The 24,890-nt window shown below is 37.0% G+C and overlaps 1 protein-coding gene and 1 long non-coding RNA gene across 3 annotated transcripts in view; one reads left to right on the top strand and one right to left on the bottom strand.

Moving 5' to 3' along the window:
* SYNPO2 (synaptopodin 2) overlaps positions 1 to 22,583 on the top strand; it is an 87,004-nt gene extending 64,421 nt beyond the window's left edge. Inside the window, exons 4-5 of one of the 2 annotated variants that reach the window (XM_003205714.4) lie at positions 1,668 to 3,844; positions 18,569 to 22,583. In XM_003205714.4, the coding sequence (XP_003205762.2) occupies positions 1,668 to 3,844; positions 18,569 to 19,132 (2,741 nt within the window). In that variant the 3' untranslated portion in view covers positions 19,133 to 22,583. Of the gene's footprint in view, positions 1 to 1,667; positions 3,845 to 9,217; positions 15,580 to 18,568 lie in introns of those variants that run through there. The other variant, XM_010709951.3, reaches the window with a different exon arrangement.
* Positions 1 to 24,890, bottom strand: part of LOC109367304 — a 127,870-nt gene that overhangs the window by 64,413 nt on the left and 38,567 nt on the right. The window lies entirely within an intron of this gene.

Below are 24,890 nucleotides of genomic sequence, written 5' to 3'. Positions count from 1 at the left end.
CAGGTGCTTTATTTCCTTAACATAAATTTTATCTGTAAATAATAATTAGACTATATTTATCTGATTAATATTTCTTCTGGAAGCTTCTAAATCTATTGATTAAGTAACTGCAGATGAGTTAAGAAAAGATACACTAGCAAAATGAAAAGTTTCAATTTTTGCTTTCCACAATACTATGGGTTCATGTTGAATTCCCCTCCTAGAAAAACACTCCCTACTGCTTATGCAAAAGCAGCTTATTTGAAAGCATGGAACTTAAATGCTGAAGGGCGACCGTATCTGTTTGCAGAGTCACTATAAAGATACAGGCCATAATTTCAAGACTGTCTCCGGTAAGCAATGTAAGCATTTGACTTGTCAAAGAACTGAGCCAAGGATTTGGTGATTTGAACCTCTCAAAATAAAATACTACAAATTGCTGGTAAAGGCACTGCGCTCTTTTTGCTCTTATGTTGTTAGAACCATTTGCTCTTATGGTTGTGAGAACCATTGGTCTAGTCATGCTGTCATCTGGCATAATGGCAAAACTCCAAGTGTCTTTAATAGGAGAAGTATCAGGCTTCATCCTCTGACATAGCTGAAAGAATCATTAATAGAAAATACATCACAGTGCTTTCTTTAACAAGTTTGCTTTATTTGTGCTAGCAGAAGATAATGATTAACTGGTTTATTTTCACAAATCAGAGGCACACCTTTTCCTTTTGAAAATAATGGAAGGGAGCCATTGATCTAGGCAGAGTTAGCTTTTTATTTTAAAATCTAGCTTTTTAAAAGAGATAAGCTAGTGAGGTGGTCATACTGATGTACAGTGCATCTATCAGCTTTATAGCTGCAGATACTCCCGTTCCCCACAGCTTGATAAAAACCAATAATTTATGCTTTAAGAAATATATTTTATTTTGGTAGAAGCCTCCTCCATTCAGTTCTTAAATGTGTATTCATTCTTGCCACATTTTAAAAATAAATGTTCTGAATATTTTATATCCTATACAATTTGGGATTATGTTTGCGCTTCCACTGTCTTGGAGGGAGCTGAAAAGTAATAATATCTTTGTATATTTCCAGGGATATATACTTGCTTTTAAATAGCTAATCCATATAAATATACCTATTTTTATCAACTACACAGCTTCTATAATGCCTCTATAAACTCTTAAATGGTAGAAACTGCTACTACTGTCAGACACAATACACTGTTTTATTTACTCTCAAATGTTAGACAGCCAGGTCCTGGCTAGCTGGGAATCTGTTGTAAGCCTAGGAACTGTGGTCAAACACTTGCTACATACCAGATCATAGAAATTGAGTAAATGAGAAAATACTGCCTACCTATTGCTGCTAAGATGACTGCTGGGAATGAAAATTGAGGAAATTAGAAGACACACCTATCGTTCCTGTTGAAGTAAAGAAAGTGATGTAGCCTTTGAGCTTGTCTGGGTGTGGCCCTAAGGAAGGAATGCTGGATATGGAATTTATACCACAGTTGTTACTGCGGGCAAAGCTTATGCATAACAACTCCTCCATGCACAGGAAAAGAAATGTTTTAATATTAGGGAGAGAGGCAATATGCAAATTCCACTACAGACATGCATAACCACTTGCTGACAAACCCCTTGTATTTTTGTGGGCTGCATGCAATTAAATGTGCATGTTGATTCTTTCCACAGGACTCCGGCGAAGTGAGAGCCTGTCAGAGAAGCAGGTTAAAGAAGCCAAATCTAAATGTAAAAGTATTGCATTGCTGCTGACGGCAGCTCCCAACCCCAATTCCAAGGGGGTGTTGATGTTCAAGAAGCGTCGGCAAAGGGCGAGGAAATATACTTTAGTCAGCTACGGGACTGGGGAGCTGGAACGTGACGAAGACGAGGGTGAAGAAGGTGAAGTCGAAGAGGGGGACAAAGAAAATACTTTTGAAGTGAGTTTGCTTGCAACAAGTGAGTCAGAAATAGATGAAGATTTCTTCTCTGATATTGACAACGACAAGAAGATTGTGACATTTGATTGGGACAGTGGTCTACTTGAGGTTGAAAAGAAGACAAAAAGTGGAGACGAGATGCAGACGCTTCCAGAGACAACAGGTAAAGGGGCCCTCATGTTTGCCAGGAGACGGCAGAGGATGGATCAGATTACTGCTGAGCAAGAGGAGATGAAGGCACGCACAGTGCATGCAGAGGAACAAAGGGAAGTCACCGTGTCAGAGAACTTCCAGAAAGTAAGCTCTTCAGCCTATCAAACAAAAGAGGAAGAAATGTTAAGACAGCAACCCTGCATAAGCAAAAGCTATGCAGATGTGAGCCAGAATGATGGTAAAATTGTACAACAGAATGGGTTTGGCGTAGCACCAGACACAAGCCTCTCTTTTCAGTCTTCTGAAGCTCAAAAAGCAGCATCTTTGAACAGAACAGCTAAACCCTTCCCTTTTGGGGTTCAAAACCGAGCAGCTGCACCATTTTCACCCACAAGAAATGTCACTAGTCCTCTTTCAGATTTACCAGCACCACCTCCCTACTGCTCTATCAGCCCACCACCAGAGGCTTTATACAGACCTCTATCAGCTCCCGCAGCAAGCAAAGCAGCGCCAATTCTCTGGTCACACACAGAGCCAACCGAACGCATAGCATCCAGAGATGAGAGGATTGCAGTGCCAGCCAAAAGAACTGGGATACTGCAAGAGGCAAAGAGAAGGAGCACATCAAAGCCTATGTTCTCTTTCAAAGAAGCACCCAAAGTAAGTCCGAATCCTGCCCTGTTGTCCCTTGTACACAATGCAGAAGGCAAAAAAGGTTCTGGAGCTGGTTTTGAGTCAGGACCCGAAGAAGACTACCTCAGTTTGGGAGCAGAAGCTTGCAACTTCATGCAGAGTCAAGCGTCTAAGCAAAAGGCCCCTCCTCCTACTGCTCCAAAGCCTTCACTCAAGGTCTCTCCTGCTGCTGGTACCCCAGTTTCACCAGTTTGGTCACCAGCTGTGGCTTCTAACAAGGCTCCTTCTTTCCCAGCTCCAGCTTCACTGCAGGCAGCATACCCTGCACCACTCAAATCCCCACAGTACCCTCATTCTCCCTCTGCCAATCCTCCAAATACTCTCAACCTATCCGGTCCCTTCAAAGGGCCTCAGGCAACCCTAGCGAGTCCAAACCACCCAGCCAAGACACCAACCACTCCAAGTGCTGGCGAAACAAAACCCTTTGAGATGCCGCCAGAGATGAGGGGAAAAGGAGCACAATTATTTGCCAGAAGACACTCTCGAATGGAGAAATATGTGGTTGATTCAGAGACTGTGCAAGCAAACATGGCACGAGCCTCATCTCCAACTCCATCTTTACCAGCTTCTTGGAAATATTCATCTAATGTCCGAGCACCTCCACCTGTTGCTTATAATCCCATACACAGTCCATCTTATCCTCCTGCTGCTACCAAGCCTTTCCCTAAGTCCACTGCTGCTACTAAAAATACCAAAAGAAAACCTAAGAAAGGTCTCAATGCTTTGGATATTATGAAACATCAACCTTATCAACTTGATGCATCATTATTTACTTTTCAACCTCCTAGTAATAAGGAAAGCCTAGGTATTAAACAAATACCGAAGTTGCCCACTTCAAAGCAAGCTACATCCTTACGACTGCCTGGTTCTGCATCTCCTACAAACGTCCGGGCATCTTCAGTGTACTCTGTGCCAGCCTACAGTTCGCAACCGTCGTTCCAATCAAATGCCTCCACCCCAGTAAATGAATCATATACACCGACAGGCTATTCTGCATTTTCTAAGCCAGAATCCACTACATCCTCTTTGTTTACTGCTCCGAGGCCAAAATTTTCAGCAAAGAAAGCTGGCGTCATTGCACAGGTGTGGAAGCCATCTGTTATTGAAGAGTAAATATTATAGCTAAAACTTAGTGTCCACCTTGCTTGCAATGCATTATTGTTTGCAGTAGTAGCTGGGCACACAAAGAGTGTCAAGAGTATTCCTTAGCTTACGTAATATCTTCAGATGTATCACCTCAAATCTGGGTCCAAAATACTTGAACTTTTTTAAGGAATCAAAATAGATACAAATTTTAGCATATTTATGCACATTATCAGATGCTTTATACACATAAAATCCTGCAATAAATAGACACCATTGTGTTAAGTAAGCAGGACACTAGGTTTTTGCTTTAAGTTGACTACAACAGAAACAACAGTAAGCAGTACTCCTGGTTTATCAAACTAATAGAGAAGAGCTTTATTTCTATCCCCCACCCTAATTATGTCCAAATGACCTAGGGATTTGAGGACTTGTTTTTTAAGTGCCTTATTAAATGCTATTAATAATAACATGTATTACTAACATACATAGTCTAAAATAGGTGAAGTATTAGACTCTGACTGATCACTAGCAGAATACAGCAGGATATACCTTTGGGTATGCATGGAGTCCCACCGACTTCAGTCACAATCTGTCTTGGCTCAAAGGTCCTTCCATAGGAATCTGATCAATCGGTCAGAGGCTTTGTTTGCAAGTTAAGTGGATCAGCTGTGATCCAAAATCATCAATTGCCTCTGTGATTTCACAGAGAATGTGCTATAAGAGATGCAAGAGTATTCTGTGGAAGACTAATTTAAAGTAGATGGAATGACAGCTGGGAAAAATTGTTAAAGATTTCCCATTTTGGGGAAATTTGACATCCTAAGTGCAGACATATATTTGGACAAAAATTTGCCTAAAATCCAGAAGTAACAAAAACTAGAAAATCAAAAATACTGACTTAGAGAGGTGAGATGGGTTTTTGGGTTTTGCAGCTGCAATGTAATGCAATAGTTTCTTGTGAAATCGTAGCAACTGAGAAATGAAGGGATACGTATAATTGAAAGTCTTGCAACCAGAGTAGTGTATGCCTCAAAAATCAGCATTTAACATTGAATCATAAATATCACCTTGTCTTCCTATCGGTCTCATACACATTTTCTTAATTTCACTTTGGGCTTTACAGTGCTTTTTCCCACTCTTTTTACTTTGGTCTTATACTTTCACTTTTACTTGTATTGGGCATAAGGATTGAAATACTGCTACAGTAGTCCGTGGCCTTGAAACCTACTGCACGATACTGCAAAAAATACACAGTCTTGCTAAGGTCCAGGGGCTATATTTGAACAGTTTAGCATGCTGTTCTGTAAGGAGACTTGTTTACATCCATAGAGCTGTCTGAAACAAAATGTTTCAGACAAAATGTTTCACATAGCTCAGGTTATCAAAATTCATCCCAAGTGCAACACCAAAGATTAAAATATTGATAAGCGAATAAAGGTGGCAGAATCTGTTGGTATATTTACTTTTAAGCTACCATCCAGCTAGCTACAGACACAAATGATGATTTATATATTGTAATGGTTCATACACTTTTATTGTAATTATCTATTTAGATGAAGAAGGTGTTCCCAAGTATGAACAGAATCAACTACATTCAGTCTGTACTGAAATACTGAAAATGCAATAAAGTTTGAAACTAATAAATTCATTGTAAATACAGAAGGCAGATCGGAATCAAGTCAATAGAAATCACTCCTTTTAATTTTGGACCTTCAAAATTCCACTCCCACTTCTGGATTGGAATACTAACTGCATTAAAAGAAAATGACCAAGTGATCCACCTCCCTCTTAAAATTCAGAACAGTGATGGGAAATCTTAAGAAAAACAGTTTGGAAAACTCAACTAAGAATTATACTGCATTTTCCAGGAAATAAGAGTAGCAATATTTTAATCCTCTGGAGATCTCCCTTCTATTTTCCACTATAGTATCTGTATTATTCTTCCATCATTAAACTTGACCCTTTCTTCTCTGCCTGTTTGGGTTTCTCTTTCTTTTTTTTTTTCCCCCCCTTATTCCACTTATATATACAGACAGACAGCATTTTAGAGGAAATCCATTTTCTAGCAATTCTGTTTCTATGCAATTCTTGCCCTTTCCCCACTTCCCCTTTTTCTTCCCTCTCCCCTTCTTTTCCCCTCCTTCCTTCCCTTTCCATTCATTTTCTCAGTTTCCTCCTTTCCTTCTGTCCCACCTCCCTTGGAATAAAGATACCCTGTCAAAGGTAACAAAGTGCTACTGGAGAGCTACACAGAAATCTAACTCCTTTCAGAGAACCTCATGTTGCCTTATATATCTTTACTTAGCCCACTCCTTTAAACTCTAACTTTAAATTATAACCACATTTCTGTACCTGTTCACCACACAAGTGTTTCCCTAATGAGGAGATTTTTAGCAGTTTTGTACTTTCACTACAGTTTTGAGGTTGATGAACATGTCTACTAACAAGATACAGAGTCTTACACAGCATGGTCCTGGTCACATCAAGCTCGGGTCAGTAACTTGTGGAGGTTTTCACCACTCCAGAGCATCCTGTGTGAAATATGTGAATTACTGAAATCTAGTTTCTAGCGTAATATATGCCTGCGTGTCACTTTCCAAGTAAGAAATAATAAGCAGTATTATTCTAATAATAAGCATGTGAAAAAAGGTAGAGCTGAGATACCTCTCATCCAAAGAAAATCCAGAAAGACAAAAGTCAAGTTAATGGGAACTAGAGGAGAGCTGTGATTAAAACAGAGCATTTCAGTCTCCTAAAACATCTGTCTAGAACTGAATTCATCTGAAGGACAGCAGTGTGTAATTATCAGCTTGTAAAATATTTATGTATGCCTTTCATTTTCAGCAGAAACCAAAATTTCAGTTAGGACATCGTGTAAATTATTTGCACGTTTACAGCTATATACTAGAAGTCAGCTTCTGTGGTACCTGTATAAAACACAGCAATTAGCCTACCTTCTCTCTACTCTGGCCAGAAGGAAAGGAAATTAATATATGCTAAATATTTGGCTATTGGTTAGATTTGGACTTTTTGCTGTTATTTAAACACAGGTATTTCATATGGCCAGTAGCAATGACAGAATAACTTTTTAAAGCATCAGTATCATAAAAGCAACAGCCACAGTGACAATAGTGCTCTTAACTCAGTTATCTTTTGAAAACCCCAATCGAAGCCTGAGTCTGAGTTCAATTTTATACACATACACTATTCTACATGCATTGCGCTTGGATCCAGCTTGGCTTCAAGGCTTTTATCAATCAGGTAAGTCTGTAATTCTCACTAATATTTCAGAAGACTGTCCTACTTAAATTAACAGTTTTACACAAAGTGTAATCTCTCAAGATGCAGATTAAATTTAGAGGAACGTTGAGCTGTTCATTGCCATGAGTACAAACTGAGAGTTAAAAGATAACATCAAGCAAAGCTGAAAGGCAAAGAAAATGAACTGTTTGCAAAGTGGAGTGGAGACATCTGAAATTTCTCCATAAAAGAGAAAGGAATTTTTGCTTTTTTTCTTTTCCACAAAAAATCTATTAGAATCATCTTAATATAATATGATAATTTTCCAAGATGCAAGGTTGTGCTTCATATATGAGCACATTTATCAGTGAATTTTAGGCCATTCCTTATAACAATGCTTCTAATGCACTCACAATAAAAAATCTATTTAATTGCTTTTAATTATAGTCCATACAAGAGGTATTATAACATACCAGTTTGGATTTCATGTTTTGAGATAGCCTTTCCTTGAAAACAGCCATTTTAATGAAGGGTTTATATTCTTCCAGTTTCTGAGTCAGTTCCAGACCTCTTTATAAAACCTGAATTTAACAGTTTTGTTTTGGAGATGAGTGGCTTTTAAACAAGAAATTAAATTTTTGTTACAAAAGTAAACAAAATGTGATTACTGAAAATATAACTGTCAAGCTTCTCTTCCCTTCTCTAGGGGAACTACTCTTATTAAGATCCTGATCAGCAAAAGAGAACATACTATGAAACAAACAAAAAGATAGCCAAAGTTGTTTTGTTCGTTTTTTTGTGTTTTTTTTGTTTTTTTTTTCTGTAGAGACATTTACAGAGTAAACAATACCATCTTTCACAAGTACATCTTAAACTTTTGCTTTCTGCACTCTTGTGGAAGAAGTCATTTAGTCAGTGTCCTACGATGTGACAACATCCAGTGACAAGTTGCCTGGTGTCAAAAGCTCCTGGTCTATGAACTGGGACTTTATAAACACTCATATTAATACCCGTAGTAGGAAATGCTCATTTCTCTTCTAGATGTGCAGACAATTCACTACAAGATCAAGCCATTGCCATTACAATATCAGTGACCAAGAAGTTTCCATTCATTTTTGTCTGAAGTCCTATTGCACTGACCCAAAATACACCTGCTTTTATTCAAGAATAAAGTTCCTGAGACATTCAAGAGTTGAGACACAAAGCCAGCCCTAAAACTGTTGTGACCCATTTTGCTGCCACCATAGCAATCGTGCAGCAATTAAGGTTTTTTTTTCCTTTCTGGCAGAGGGCTGTTAATACTCACCCAAAAATGAATGTTCAGAATTCACAGTGTTTGTACTTGAAGAAATACTAAGAGGCTAAGGCATCTCCAGGCTACAGCAATTAGGAAGTGAAGGGCTGGTATGTATTTCATATTGGTAAGTTACTGATCAGTGACAGAGCAGTAATTTTAAAAGAAAAGAAAATCTAGAATTGGAGATGTGCAGTAAGGAAGAAACTCCAGAACAAAAGCAGAGGTTCAGTTCTGTCAGAGGTTCAAAACATACTGAAGGTATAAGAGAAGAAAATAAGTAAGAAGGGCTTAAGTCTGCACTGAGGTGGCTGACTATTTCCTGCCTTTTGTTGAAATTTTCTAGGTTCTTCTTGGATGACAGAGTGCTCATATCACTGGGCATGGTTTTTTTCCCTCTATTTACAAATAGGGATTGTGAAAGAATGGAAATGCAGCAAACCCAGCAAAAAACAGAAAAGTGAGCTTTTTATAAAAACAGACCCTATCAATAGAGTATTGCACTGAGAGGCAACATATGTATAAATGTATTATCCTAGATTGCTCCTATACACAAGTCAAAAATGCTAAAGTGAACTTTGATAAAAGATAGTGTGAAGTGCCCTTCAACACTGAGAAGCAACTATAAAGAGAATTTAACACAAGATGATTTGGGAGGAGCAATGTTTAGCAAGTATCCAAGACAACACACCAGCAAGCGACCATTTTTACGACGTGTCCTGCTGCTCCAGCCTCTCCACAGGGAATTGTACACCATGAGGTAGGGAAATGCCAGTGAAACAGCAGCAATCTTTGCATCTAACAATTCGCAAAATCTTTCTCCTCTCTTTTTCCAGGATCCTCATCCAGATTTCCTAGCTTGCAGAATGCAAAGTGATTGGTTATAAAAAGATCCACTTTTCCAGTATGACCTTTTTCAAAATATAACGATACAACTTTGTCTGAAGTTAAATGTCCAGGATTCCACTGATCGTTTTGTGAGTTCAGCATGGCAAGTGCAAACCTTAATTACACAGCTTGGCAAAATGTTATTGTAAAATGAATCTGCTCAGTTTGAATGAGAAATGTTATACAAAGAAGAAATTCGATGACAAGATATTAAAAAAACTCTGGATTCAGAATCTTTGAACATACTGCTGGTAGAAATGTTTCTTGGGAAAATATGTGAGCCTGGTATTTACTTGGTGCCACCTTCACAAGTTCATAGTACCCATGACAAGAACTGTATTTGATCATAAACATTACTTCTGCATGTAATTACAGTTGGGAGGAGCTGGAATCATTCATAAGCTATGTTTGACAAGTGCTTTTTAGGCTGGAGCCTTACTCCAGGAAGAATTTTAGGATTTTTATCAAATGATTAAAAAGTAATCCTGAAGCTTAAGGAAATAACGTATTGGAAGGCTCTCTACAGAAACAGATTTGAGCTCTTGTTTTACAAGCTAAGGCTAACCACATAGTGATATTTCCATGGTTTAAATGTTGGCATCCTTGAGTAAGGCAGGCAAGGACTTTTATAAAAGATGGTAATCAATTCTCTTGTTACTCTGTAGTTTTCAGAGGAAAAAATTCTTGCTTGTAACGATCTTGACAAACAGTTTTTAATTTCAATGCATGTGAAACCATTACAAAGTTATGCAGTGGTACTTTATAACAGTAACTGTATGCTCCCTTAGGCTGAGGAAACAGCTCTGAGAAAAATAACTTACTGAACCATGTTTATAGATGGACAAAGTAGATGAAGGCTTTGTGAGCAGGTTATTCAGTATATCAGGTCAAAGTGTTTTCAAACAAGAATCCTTGATTCTTTCATATGGTTTGAGACTGACATCTTGAAAAGGTAATTCCAGACAATTGAAAGATACACTGCTGCAAAAGTAACGTATCACCTGCCATTGTTTTTCTCATAGAATTTCCAACTCAATTTAGGGCACACAACGGTACCGCTCACCTAATGAACAGCCCTTCACTAATTTGTATTGACCTTGTTCTGTTCTTAGCACCATTCCTTATATAACGCATGCTCTTCAAAGTATGCTCTTCATGCTGAATGACTTATTTCCACAAAGCTTTTTTTGTTAGCATTTAGTTGATTCAGAAGCTGTAACTTGTTTTTCCACTACTGTATGAATGAGTAAATGAAGATGGAGGCACTGATACTAGGGTACTCCTTAGCATTAGCTTCCGAGTTCAAGACACTTAGCATCAAGGCCAATAGGATGTGAACTAGTCACTGTGCAAAAGCATAGTTCTCCTTAACAGTCTGTGAACGTTCACAGATTACAGTTCTCCAGGTGGAACTCCAGAAAAGGGAATCCTCAATGACCAGCCAGTGAAAATGTCTTTCACACAATATATTCCTTTGTTATATTATCATACAATTTGCTAAAAGAAATGTTAAAACTGCACTGGATGGGGCAGCGGTGCTAAAATTTAATAAAGATATGTATGCATTAGGCAATTACGTTTACATTTCATAGCTTTTGAAGACTTATCTTCCATATTTAATTCCATTGCTTCAAGGTAACTTTGTGTGTTTAAGACCCAAGAGGTTTTTTTTAGAACAAACCAAACCTCAAAATACTATCACACAGATCACTGTTACCTGTAGGGTCCTCCAGCATGGCTCGGACCACCAACTGTCATCATGCTACTTAAATCCTAGAATCCTAAAATGGCCTGGGTTGAAAAGGACCACAATTATCATCTAGTTTCAACCTCCTGCTATGTGCAAGGTCGCCAACCACCAGATCAGGCTGTCCACATCCCCAGTTGTTGACACCTGGCTGTGAATCTGCACCAGGAGGATGGCACAGTTTCCAGTAGGGCTCTTAAGTTTTTTCTGATATCAGTGAGATCAAGGAAGGGCACACTCCATCCCTCTGGGGAAGAAATTTCTCTGGAGTTCTGAAGGAAAGTACACAGCAGTAAACACAGGTTCTTTTCCTCAGGTGTACCTTCATGGCCCTATTTCATCATTCTATTTTTTCTTGGCCTGGCCTCCTCCTCATAGCCTAATTGCAAACTAAACAGGTCAATTTTCTACTCCTTAAGTTTCTCATCAAGGCCTGTGAAACTTGGCCATCAATACCTACTCTCATCACTCTCCAAGCCAGTCCTGAGTACAGTTTTTCCTTCCGCATCAAGTATTACTATCTTGTTTTGTTTTGGCCAGACTTTCCTCAGTCCTTCACCTACTGGTTTCTTCCATTCTGCTGGAGTTATTCTTGCCCCAATATATTCAGTTCAGATGTTTTCCCTTTCAAAGATGCTTTGGCCCCACAGGAGGTCTTGAGCTATGTCAAGAAGCAGGTGTGATGTGCAGCACACCTCAGTCCTAAAAAGTGACCGTGTAGAGCCCTGTATTCAGATCCAGTGTTGTGAAGACACACAGGTATGCATCATATGTCTACACACAACATTTGTGAATGAAAATACAGCTGCACAGCAAGTGCCAGAGCTATGATACACCTCACTATCTTCACAGGTATTCTCCAGCCTATGGAGATACATATAGCCTGCAGGTCTGACAGGGAGGGCAGGACACTGCAGGAACTGGGAAACAGATAAGGTGTTCCTATTGAGCCTCACATTCCTGATGAACCTGTGTTACCTAAAATTACTGGACCACTTGGCCTGGACATAAATAGACAAGGATAAGAATAGATGTATGAGACACTTCAGATTCAAAGATCAGTCTTAAAGCAGTTCTAAAGCATAAAGCAGTACTACTTTTAAAGGAAAAGGAGTCTAGAATTTTTTGGTATCTGTAAGCTTTTTTTTTTTTTTCCTCTTCCTATTCTCACTCTTAAGTGGTTGAGCCATACGGGTTCACTTGGTTAAACTGCAATTCAGGCGGCTGAATCATTTGAGATGAAATAATAACCACAAGACAGAGGATTTTGGTTTGAAAGATTTGATAAGGAAATTATATGGATCTGGATGCTATCTTTTCACTTGGAAATGTTCAGAAAAAAACAATGCCACCATTTCCAAGAAGTACAATAAATTCAGTATTTACTTGATTTCATTTTAGAAAAAATATCAGTAACCTTCCTTAATACTAAACTCTTCTGTTGTCCATAAAAAATAGAAATGTCAGAAACTGAGACCAATTTTGCACTTGTTTTTAAACTTCTATCCAAAAGGAAGCAAGGCTTCGTGCTCTAACACCTAGGAAATTGTAAAATATTTAAGTCCAGAAGATGGCAGCAAATGTTCCTCCTTAGGGGAAATAAACTGTCCATTCCAAGACCCAAGGACCAAAATGCTGCATTCCAATTTATGCCTGCTACAAATTATTTCCAGCATTTTTAATTTTATTCCCTTTATAAAAAAAAATGAAAGTTATATTGTAAAGTAGCCATGGCATTTACAGCAAAGCTGGCAGCATTTCAGAGAAGTTGTTTTCTTCACTATATAAAGTTTAAGTTGTAAATGTTTCAGATGAAAAAAACAAAATAAGCTTAGTAACATCTTCCTTCTATATATAAGTCAAATTAAAAATCTGAAATGCTTGTTTTCTGTTTAAGAAATTGGAGAGAATGAAAGAATTGAAACAAAATATATATATAAATCAGGTATTATTTATTTCATCCTACCATCTTCTCTTGGGTTCATTCTCTAACTGCAGTAGCCATTACAAGGCAATAAAAAGCAAAGTGACAAATGTAACCCTCAACTTTTATAAAGACAATGTCATTCCGCAGCAGTCCAGTTGTTTTAACCACTTCCTTTTCCTTTGTTTCCCTTTAGTGTAAACAGTAACCAGATGCTAATGTTAACTCTCATTTGAACCTGCATAAGCCTCATGATTAAAATGAAAAAAAAAAGTCTTAATGATTTAGAAAGTCAATCATATTACATTTATTTTAGTTTTACTTATTAATACACATCTCTTAAGTGCTATAAATGCTTACAATAAATGTGTCCTTCACTCACCAGTTTATAAACATTTTGCATTTTTTTAATCAGCATTACTTTGAATCTTTCCACATGGACACCTGAGCAGTCAGCAGTTCTTGCTAGTGTTCCAGGGCTGCAATGGACAGTTCTGAACCGCCTTTCCTTTTATTGGCATCCAGGAATCTTTCCCTTTAATAGCTACAGTAGAAAAAGCCTTCCCTTTTCTCGGAAGGGGCAATAGAAAAAGGCAAGTTAATCACTGTATGGCATTCCCTTTTGTTTTGTAGCCTTAAAACATCTTGTGTTCTGGTACAGTATTATTTTTAATGTTTTACAAAAAGAGTACAGTAATACAGTGTGTGATAATTTAATAATTCTGTTATCACATCACTTTTCCTTCTCTTTTGATTGTGAGAAGAAGAATAGAAGATTCTTACCCCTCTGTTTATAATCTTATATTTTACGGTGATGGGATCGAATAACCTTCCTCCATTTGCACTTCCCTCTGTCCATTTTCCCTCTATCTCATTTATGACCAAAGGTTTATGCATTCTTTTTAGTGTATGCATGTCAAAAGATCTATTTTAACATATTAAATAGGAAGGGAAAAATAATAGAAAGTATCACCATGATTGGCCACTGCTATCTAGTAAAGGAATGATGAATTCTGGTGATTAAATGTTGCCTTGATTTCACAGTTTGTTAGAAATCAGTTTATGAATATCAAATGCAGATCTGCTATGAGTTTAGAGATTTTCACACCCAGATTTTCAGTCTATGAACTTCACCACCAATAATCAGAATTAAAGGCAACGTTAATCATATCTCAGTTCTTACATTTGAGACATTTGTATTGAAGGAAAAGCTTGCTTTTCTACAAATATTTAAAGGTATGGAAAAATGCCAAAGATTACAACAATTTCAGAATAAAGTTGGGGTAGGCATAGACAAATATTAGACTATATAGATTATCCCAATAGTATATCACTATGCAATGTTTATTGATTATTTAAAAAAAATCAAATATCTGCTGTGCAGCATGCTTTCAAGTTATTTGCATTGCAATAGATACCACCATAGCAATATAATCAGTGAGTTGTCTTAGAGACTAAATTCCTCCTCCTTAGAGTAAAGACTGAGGCATTTTGGCACAGTGCACATAACTGATGCATTTGCTTTATTTCTTTCATGGGTGATAAAAGAAATTGAATAATTTTCTGTGAAAGAGCCAAGAGAATTACAAATGAATCCTGAATCCAAAAGGTTGTAACTACTTCAAGGTGCAGTCACTTCACAGAACTTGACAAATTGCTTCAGGCCCGAAGTGATTTTCCTATTTAATTTTCCTAAATTTATTAAAAATAAAATTGGAACACCAAAACAAATACTATAGTTCATCATTTTCATCTTGCAGAGGGAACTTGGTTGCTGTCATTCAGATATAGGTTGATCATCCATCCAGAATGCAGTAATCATTGATTACCTTCTGTGATAAAGATCTTCCTGAATGCATTCACTGTATCCATTGTATCTAGTTTCCAAGGAAGATACTTTGCACCTAACAAAGCTGCCTACTGGGGCAAGAGAAATCAGCCTTTTGTCACCTGGTCTGTTTTTCCATCAAAGTTAAATCTCTGACAATAGCTATGAAAATGATGTCTAGAACTTAACATGATTATGTGAGACCCAGGAGACCAATGAAAAAAATGTGCAAAATACTCTAGCAAATTGAAATCAGTGAAAAAATAATAGTTTGGCAAAATAGACAAGACCTGAAATAGCTATTCTTGGGGTTCTAGAGTAGAAAAAAAGCATACTTATCAATTTTTAAAGAAATAATTTATTCCAAATTAATTGGAATGATCTCTTATTGCCCGGGTAAACTGCTACTCCAAGTCACCTGGGAGTCTAAATCAAATTTTGTTGGAAAAATCTATCACAGACATTTTCATTTAATAGAGTGATCACTGGGTACATTTCTTTTGTAGCTAAGAAAAGCCATCCTTACGTAAGGAAATGTTCTTCATCTGTGAGATGGTGTGAACTATTTGGATTCTTACGTAGTCATTTTATCCCTGTGAGCATAACTATAGTTAAAAATGAAATAAAAAAAATGAGTTCAAGTAATTTTAGTATAACTAACCTCATTCCAAGGTGCTACTCACACTCCAGCTATACTGACTGTTTATCTTCTATCAAGACCTAGTGTTCTTGACAAATATAGACCCACACTACACAAAAGCTAAAAAAACAAAAAACAAAAACAAAACTCAGAACTAAAATGAGAAAAGAATTCCTATGAGAATATAATCTTTCATATGCAAGCTTTTCATGCTATTTGATCTTTTCCTTATGAAGCAAATACAATATTCTCCAGATTATCAATATTCAAGATCCTGCTTTTTCTGCAACAACCTGTACATGCTGAATCTGTGATCCGAATGCAGGTGCCGTGGACAGATATGACTTGAAGTACAAACATTTGTTCACTGAAGTCTTCCAAACTAAGATCCTCAAGACAGTAAAGCATTCTTTTTCAAGTCTGTTTGTCCAAACTGTGCTAGCCCCTTTATACTGTATTGACTCATGCTGAGAATTTTTCTAGGAATTCATTTAGCTCTGCTGTCTCAATTCCCTTTCTTTGCCTTTTATTTATAACAAAGAGTTCCTAGAACACTTTCCAGCATCACAGAATATTATCTTATTTTTCATTACTGATTTAGATTATCTGTCAAATCTCATATAGTGGTAACTTGTATATAGCTATACATACAAGTGGCAACTTGTGCTAAAAAGCTCCAGAACTCACCACACTTAGTTTTGTCTACTGTACTGCTGCTTTTACAAGCTTCTACCATTGTAAAATAGTAGAATGGCTTGTCTGACAAAATACAGAAATACTTTTCCTAACTCACAATTCTGTAATCAAACTGTCAAGAAAAATTAGCTCCTGCTTTATTACCAATAGTTATGCCTAAAAGATACCTCTGTCACTTGGTGAAAACCGGAAGTTTTCTCTAAAATGACAGACTACGCAGAGCATTTCATCTGACCTGTCTTGAAATGTCAGTGACATTCAGTGATAACAGTTCTGTCAACATAATCATTTCCCTCTGCATCTCTGGAATCCTATGAAGTACTACTAGCAGGGCTTGGAATCTCCATTAAGATGTTTTCCTATTCAGCACAGACCACAGTCTAGAACCACTCAGAGAGCAACTATGACAGGTAGGCTAACTAGCAGAACCTGTTTGATCAACTTATTTTATCCCTCAGCGCAATCCTATCTTCTTAGTTTTGTGGCTCTGGTTATTACATTACTTTGTAATAGAAACTGTACCTCACTTTACATACTTACTTTGATTTCATACCTTAAAAAAATTGATACTGATCATTTAAATAAAATGCACTATCAGACATGCTGAAGAAGCTACTTTCTGTAGATTCAGCGAAGAAATAAATTGCAATACATTAGAGGAAAGAAAAGTATTCAGATAGGCCTATCTGGGACTGCCTACCACTCCTTGGTTCCAAGCGTGATCTCTTACCTGGACTCTTATTTACTATGGAAGTATGAATCCCTCCTTAAGAGAAAATCTGGAAAAGGTTAACTCATGCTTGATTGCATATCACTTCATCTGTGTGAAAAAAAAATGTTCTGCATATTCTTTCATTCACCTCCCAAATATTTTTGCTTTTTATATGCTACCAGTTTGCAGTCTACTGACAGGACCACATCTTTAATGCTTGATCACATCATGGTTTAAGTAAAGACTTAAAAATTAACTGTGCTAGTTCACCAAAACCTAAGTACTTTTTGCAGTTAAATGTAGAACTTCAAGAAAATGTACCGGAAGTATGTGGTGGTAGGATTAGTAACATTAGGAAATTTCCTCTCTGGGATAGCAAAATGGGAACAGCTGGTTGTGGCTAAGTAAGATAGTCCTATTGTAAAGCATTAGTTGTGAATCTTGTCAAAGCTATCACTACATGATCTCTTTGTGTCACTATACACTTTTAATAGATTCAACCGTGCACCAAACTGACTGAAAATAATGCAACCAGTGGTCTTTTTCTCACTTTCTCTCTCTCATTTGCAAGCTTACATTAAAACACAACATAAAAGCACATGTGGAGTAGAGGTCATTTAATTTTTTAATTTAATTAATTAAAGTAAGATCTTGTGGTGGAAAAGTCTGTAAGACACAAAATTTCTATGTGAACCATTGCTGAATAAGATTTTCCTCATATGATCAGGTACTCACTGACTGGCATCTGGATTATGTTCTCAATATTAAAAGTTTTGGAAGCTAATTAGGAAAATTAACATACGTCAACTTTGTTAAAATGAAATTTTAGCACAGCTTTTGTCAAAAGAGCCTGGAATTTCACACAGGATTTCAGAATTAGAGGCATTTAAATCTCAGGATATGAATTAGTGGGTGTAAATCAATTACTTGAGTAACCACTTGTATGGACACTACTTGGTAAAAACAATGTGATCTGTCCAATACAAAGAACACATCTGATTTGGGGAAAAGGCTCTAACTCTTTTGTATGCAAAATGAAGACTGTTGTGGGCAGGACCTTCTCACGAACAGAGTTTCTGTTTCAAAGTACTGCATTACTAAGAAGATTAGGATTTGTCAGATATGAATGGATTGCTCCCATAAATGGGTCAGAATGTTCTGAAATTTTGAGGGCATTGCTTTCTAAAGAAGCCAGGTTAAGTAGTGTCCTGTAAAGGTATTAAGGAAATGACTACATTAACATTTTTAATTTTGTGTTCATTTTTGACCCAAAATTTAATGATTTCAGAGTAAGAAATGCCTTTCTTTAAAAGATATGCTCTTGGACAGATGTCCAAGACAGAACCTGTAAGTAAATTAGTCTGTGCCTGCATGTAAACACACAAAGAACTGTTGCAACACGACTTCCTTTATCATTATCAGTAATAGGTTTTTTTTCAGAACAAGACACACTAGCTAAGTAGTGAAGGTGGAAGTAAAGCTGAACCACTGCCAACAGAATTGTACCTTTTCAGTAACAAAAGCTTGCCTTTGGTTCATTTACTTTCCTAAGAAATGCAATTTGCTCTTCCTTCTTGATTCTTCACCTCCTTTTTCATACCTCATCTTTTTTCATTAAATTAAAAAAGTAGATATAAAACAGGATTGCTAGGATGTCATGTGCTTACAGGGTTTGTTGTTCCAATGAGGAAAAGAGGCTTCTGCTCTTCTTGTTTAATGACTTCATCCATATTTGGTATTTTGTTTTCCTAGGAAAGAAGCAGTGGACGTTCATTATCACTTCCTGGGAAACCTTCATTCATTTCTCGAGCCACATCTCCTACTTCTCCTCTTATATTTCAGCCTGCCCCTGACTACTTCAGCAAGCCAGACACAGCAGCTGACAAGCCTGGCAAGAGACTGACTCCCTGGGAAGCAGCAGCAAAATCCCCTCTTGGTCTAGTGGATGAAGCTTTCGGGCCACAAAATATGCAGGAATCCATTGCTGCTAATGTAGTATCAGCTGCACACAGGAAAACACTCCCTGAGCCACCAGATGAATGGAAACAGAAAGTTTCTTATGAGCCTCCAGGCCCAAGTGCTAGCCTAGCCTTATTAGGAGGGAAGCAATCAGGTGTTACATCAGCCCGAAAAAGCTCCCTGTCTGTGTCAAATGCCACCACACAGGCTGGCTCTCAGCAGCAGTATGCTTACTGCAGTCAACGGTCCCAAACAGATCCTGATATAATGTCCATGGATTCCAGGTCTGACTATGGCTTGTCAACAGCTGATTCAAACTACAATCCACAGCCAAGGGGATGGAGGCGTCCAACATGAACAGCAGAAGGGCCTGGCATATTTTCCCTTCTTCCAACTTTACAAGTTTTAGATTTGAGTTGGAGAAGGAAAGTTTCTTGCTGGCCTCACCATCTCTGAACTAAAGAAATGAGGAGGCAAAACTGAATGGAGCACAGTTTTCACATGACTTCAGGGCTAGCAGCTGCTAGAATAGACTCAGTTTTACACCTAACCTAAGATAGTTCTGTTTGTAAAAGGAGAAAATTGCATATTTCTTGCAGGTGGGATGAGAATGAAGGTGGGACAACTAATATCCTCATTACGAAAATCCAGAAAGGAGTTAGATGGAGACTGTACAAGTATTTGCAGTTAAATTAATGTGGAAAAGAAAAAAGAAATTAAAACAAGGGTATTTTAAAGGCAAGAAGTATTTTACAGGATCTTGCAGGTTTTCTGGATGTGTTAGATACTCGAGTTCCAGATTACTAGATAGAACCAGCCTTGAGAAAGTTCCAGTGAAAACTGAAGATTGAGGAACAGTAGATTATTGATCTTAAGTTTTCTTCACTTCATTTTTCAAAAGAGCTAGCAAAGTAAATCAGTGAATAGTTACAATATGGCAGCATTTAAAATACATCTGTGTTCATGGTACCTGAACTTCTACAACATGGAGGCATATGCTAGTTTTACACAGTCATACATTTCATTGAAACAGTCACAAAATCAATCTGAATTTTTACATGTTGTAACTAATTGAGGAATCTGAATACAAAGGAAGAAAGGTGTTAACAACTCAGACCAGTACCATGATACTTGAATAACAACAAAAGGGATGATGAAAGTGTTCAGATTGTATTTAAACTGGATAGCAAAGCAATTTTGTAATAAACTCAAGTGGGAGTCTAGAACAGCATTTACTTGTCTGTGAAATGCACTACTCGCTGAACATTTACAGCACCTAATAGTCTGACTGGCTGGGCAGTTATTCTTAGTATCTAGGTAGCTCAATGTTTAGAAGGCTTTTGATTTGTATTCTCAGTTCAAAAACACTAAGTTGATTGCGAACATGAAGCTGATGAACGTAAGTTGTTCATCAAGCACAGTATCTGTGTAGAAGGTGGTTTGTGAAAGAGGGTTTATGATATGTGTTACAATGGTGTGAGTCTAGTACAAGTAACAAATATTCGGACAGTTGGTTAGAGTTAAGCTATCTTGATGGATCTGAAGAGATGGCAAATAATTGTTGCTAATGATAAATACCTTGCATTTACAGCTTATTTAAGCAATACTCATGTGTGTCTAAAAATATATGCACTGCAAGCTTATGGGTAGTTTAGATGTTGTTAAGGCATTAAATGAATACTCCAAGCTTTACAAAGCTCTCCGCATCCTCCTCATTTTTTGGGGCATTCTCCAAGGATCCGTTGGGCACAGCCAACTACAGCAACACTGTTAACTCTCCTTATTTTCAATAAAGTTGTCAGCTCTGCATAAAGTAGTTAAATTAGAAAGGACTGAAACAGATACATAAAAATAACATACTACAAAACATTCCCATCTGCAAACAGTCTTCCATTATAGAAATTATGAAACAATTAGTATAAAGAAAAGAAGAAAAGTAAACCAAATTCATTTGAGCTGAAACTTCCTGTAGGAGCAACAAACTGCAAGACAAAGATACCTTTAAGGAGCTTAAGACTCCTTGAAATCAACTGATCCTTTTGATCAATCAGGAAATGAAGACATGAAAGCTATAAATCTTTAAATTTGGGTCATATTGCTATAGCATCTTAGAAATTTATTTCATAACTTATGAATATGTAGAACAAAGATTATTTAGAAACATTATATGAACAAGGCTGCCATGGTATGTCTGAAAATGAACTTTGCACCTGAGAGTCATACACTTACATAATCTGATTAAGTTTTCCTGCCACATAAAACAAACAAACAAAAAACCCTACATTATTCTCTGCAGCACTCCATAATGCCCTTTTTCATCACTATTGGGAATACTGCCACTGAAACCAATGGGATTGTAGTAGTTCTGTTAGCCTTAAGAGTATGCATTTGGATCCAGGCCTATTTCCCTAGAAATACATGCAAGTTTTCACCTGATTTCAGCATAATCGATACCTAGCAGTTATGTTTATAAGTCATTAAAGTCTTAGTATTCAATAAATGTTAGTGTACATGTATTTTACAGAACAAGTACATTCTGAAAATTATTTAATGCTTACATATTTTGCTGAACTGTGGTATGTATTACAGTAATAAAAATGATTCCCTGTATCCAAGACAAGTTCAGATTTTTGTTTGAAACTGCATCCTTTACACTGTTGAACTAGAAACTAGATTAATGAGTTTGCAGGAAGACTTTTTTTTTAACCAAATGCAATTATTTTAATTCTCATAATCAAGCATCTGTCTTTTGAATTCTCACTGAAAAATAATGTTATGAATACTAACATCATGTGTAGAAGAAGGAATTGAGTGCTTAGGAAAGGAAATGTCTGCTTAATTTTTTGGTACATGCAATTCAAAATTGTCAAAAAATGTTCTAAATTTTTATATTTCAAAAAAGTTGAGAAGTAGAATGCTATTAGGAGAGACTTAATGTTGTGATCACATGGCAGTTTAGGAAGTCTTACTTCAGGATCAAGCTTTACAAAAAACACCCAAGTAGGCACCAAGCACTTAAGAATAGCGGAATAAGAGAGCTTCAGACAGAATCACTGACTTTCTTTCAGTGTCCCAAGAAAAAAAGCAAACATAACATGACAATTTTCTTCTATTGATAAGAAGGGATTAATCAGTAAGTACTTCTATGAAGATGAGAACTAATGGTGCTGCGTTTCCTATGAATTTGCACTTTATCATATATTAACTTGGGTGTTTAACATAATCTACAGATTTTTCTTTCCTGCTGCTCAAGATTTGCTAGTTCTTCCCGTATGGATTCTCTCATGTCTCATACGAGATAAGTTCATCCTAAAGCATTTCCCTCAATAGCAACACTAATAAAGCGTATACATCCTCCACTCAGGTGCCTATTTTTAAGAAGCCTGTGGGAAATTGATTATTTTTAAGGTCTATTCCACTGCCACATAGAAAAAAACAAACATTTTAAATAGTATTAATGAGAGGACAGACACACATGGAAGCAAGACAGATCATGTAGCCTTGTTTACAAAAGAAATCAGGCCAGAACCAGATTGAGACAGTGAACTGATTTCAATGGAAGCAGCAGGCCCAGACTATTAATTCAAATGGTAATGCATACATAGCTTTATGAATAACCACAGAGCATCACTCACTCTGTTCTTCACCCTATTCCTCCACTAGCAAAGCATCTTTCTATCACAAATATTTGTAACTATTGAGTGTGAGTTCTGAATATATTAATACCAGTTTTTCTTACATTTGCACAGATCTGTTCAATAAATGGGGAAAAAATATCTTGATATATTAAATGTGGTTCTTCTGTTTATTCTCCATTGTTTCTGTTACTATGGAAAGGATTAGAATACATAACTAAAAATTTACTTTCTTCAGTTACAGTAGATGATGACAATCATGATTATTGTTCATAATTGTTTTCATTTTGGTTCCCTTTAACGCAACCAAATATCTATTCACACTGCATTTCTGTTCAGTCACAAAAGGCTGCATTGTCTTTATAAAAGGCTGCTCATTTCTAAAGGCTTTTTGTTCACTGCAAAAGACACTTTATTTGAGAATGTACACCAGAGATGTAAATTGTATCATTTAATAAAGTGATTTGACCTATCAGATGATAAACACAATTTTGCTTTCTCTAAATTCTTGTCTGCTTGTTTTGAATAATCTGAACCCAAGCAAAGACTAATCTCTTTTTTTTTTTTCCCTGTACTATTTTTAGATTCACTGACTGCCTGTCAGTGACCTTGGGCTGATATGAGCTTCTAAAAGCTTAAACCAACATCAGGTCAAATGGCAGCATGTCAATTCAGCAGAATTTCATTTTCATACTGAATAAGCAGAGAAAGGCAACAGTGAAGCACAGTCTACCAAGGTAAAATAATATGGTCAGACTTTTTAATCATTTGAACGTTTTCATGCATCTAAACTTCTGTTCATTCACTGTAGGCTTGTTTAGAAGGGCTGCACTTCCGTATTCTCTTGTTATTTATTCTTAATTGAGCCATACTACTTAAAAAGAAATTAAAACTGAGAATAAATCGTGAACCCCATCTTGACATTGTTCAGACTATTCAGCGAACAGCTCTGAAGGATGTAAGTATGGACAACCTAGCTATGAACATTCAGATCAGATTTCCGCTCTTTAAGAGAATAGGCCTGATGAATCACCAAGCAGTTTTTACATGGGTAGAGCAAGAAGGCTTTTGCCCTCTATAAAACAGACTGGCGCATGTAAAACTTGGGAAAATGATAAAACTTGAAAATAGTATCTTTAAATACCTAAGGAACATAAAGGGTTTTCAAGATTGCAAGAAAATCAGTATTATTTCTTCTCATGGTTACAGGCAGAACTTTCATTTTATGTAGGAAGTTCTTGAACAGATTGTAAACAAAGAAAGCATAAATCAGATTCATTTTAATGCAACATCCTTGAACTCAGCAATCTGCAGTGGCTTAAAAATCCCACTACACAGGTGAATAGGTGCTATTTTTGTATAACGTGTCACCATCCAGAAAATATACTTTGAGTTTCTCGATATTCCCTAGATTCTCTGATACATTCATCAACATTCAAGAGCTTTTAGAGTGACTACAGGACATCAGACTGCTCTGTTACTGAATCTGAATATTTGATATATTGAGTCATTTTAGGTCCAGAAAGAAGTGTGGGTATTTTCAGGCCACTACCTGTCTTTCCTCAAATTGAACATTAATACTTTTCACATTGTTCACTGGATTCACTACTGGATTTTAAAAATAAGTTGTGTTGCACAATTCTTGTACATCAAGACAGCCTCATCTACATTCTTAAGCATAGCTTAGATTGCATGCGTTTGAAGTCTGAGGATGTTTTGCTCTGAATACTGATCTACAGCTCTCCCTTTTGGGAATGGGATGGCTATGTGCATCCTCTTTGTGCACAGTTAGTGCGAAGTCCTAGAGTCAAGGAGGGGAGAGTAGCATAACAAGATAGTTCAAAAGTGATTACATAAATTCATAGATGACAGGACTATGAAGAAACACTAAAGAGGACAAGCAAGCATGTACTTTCTAATATTCCTAATTCTGCAATTAAGGATGCTTGTGAGGGAAAGGGATGGCAGTGTATAGCTAGAGCCACAAATTCCTGTTACATAGCATCTCCTACTTTCAGAGGAAAAATTCTGGGCCAGATGTATTATTGATTGGACCTACTAGGCATTTCTCATTGCTTTTAACAAGGAGGTACTTATATTGTTCTCAAGTCTTCTTTCCCTCTTAAGCCAGCTACATCCAATTCTTGCCAGTTACTTAGGATTCTGTTGATTTTTCAGCTTGTATTTGTCCTCTTACTGAGAGCAGCAGTGTTACTTAACACCTTACTTTTTCACTTCCAGGGTTTTCCATCTTTCCATGTTGCATGATGCCAGAGTTACAGGACCAGGAGAACAATTCAAAACCATGACTTCAGGTGCCATCAAAAGTTCTACACTGCCTTAAGTGAGTCAGCAGGGTGTAGATGAGCCAGCAATGTACACAAGGGCCACAAGTGTGCCCAGGTGACCAAAAAGCATAACAGCATCGTGGCTTGTATAAGAAACAGTGTAGCCAGCAGGACTAGGGAGGTGATCATTCC

The sequence above is a fragment of the Meleagris gallopavo genome, chromosome 4 (assembly GCF_000146605.3).
Source record: "Meleagris gallopavo isolate NT-WF06-2002-E0010 breed Aviagen turkey brand Nicholas breeding stock chromosome 4, Turkey_5.1, whole genome shotgun sequence".
Taxonomy (NCBI): Eukaryota; Metazoa; Chordata; class Aves; order Galliformes; family Phasianidae; genus Meleagris; species Meleagris gallopavo.
This window is presented reverse-complemented; position numbering and strand designations above follow the sequence as displayed.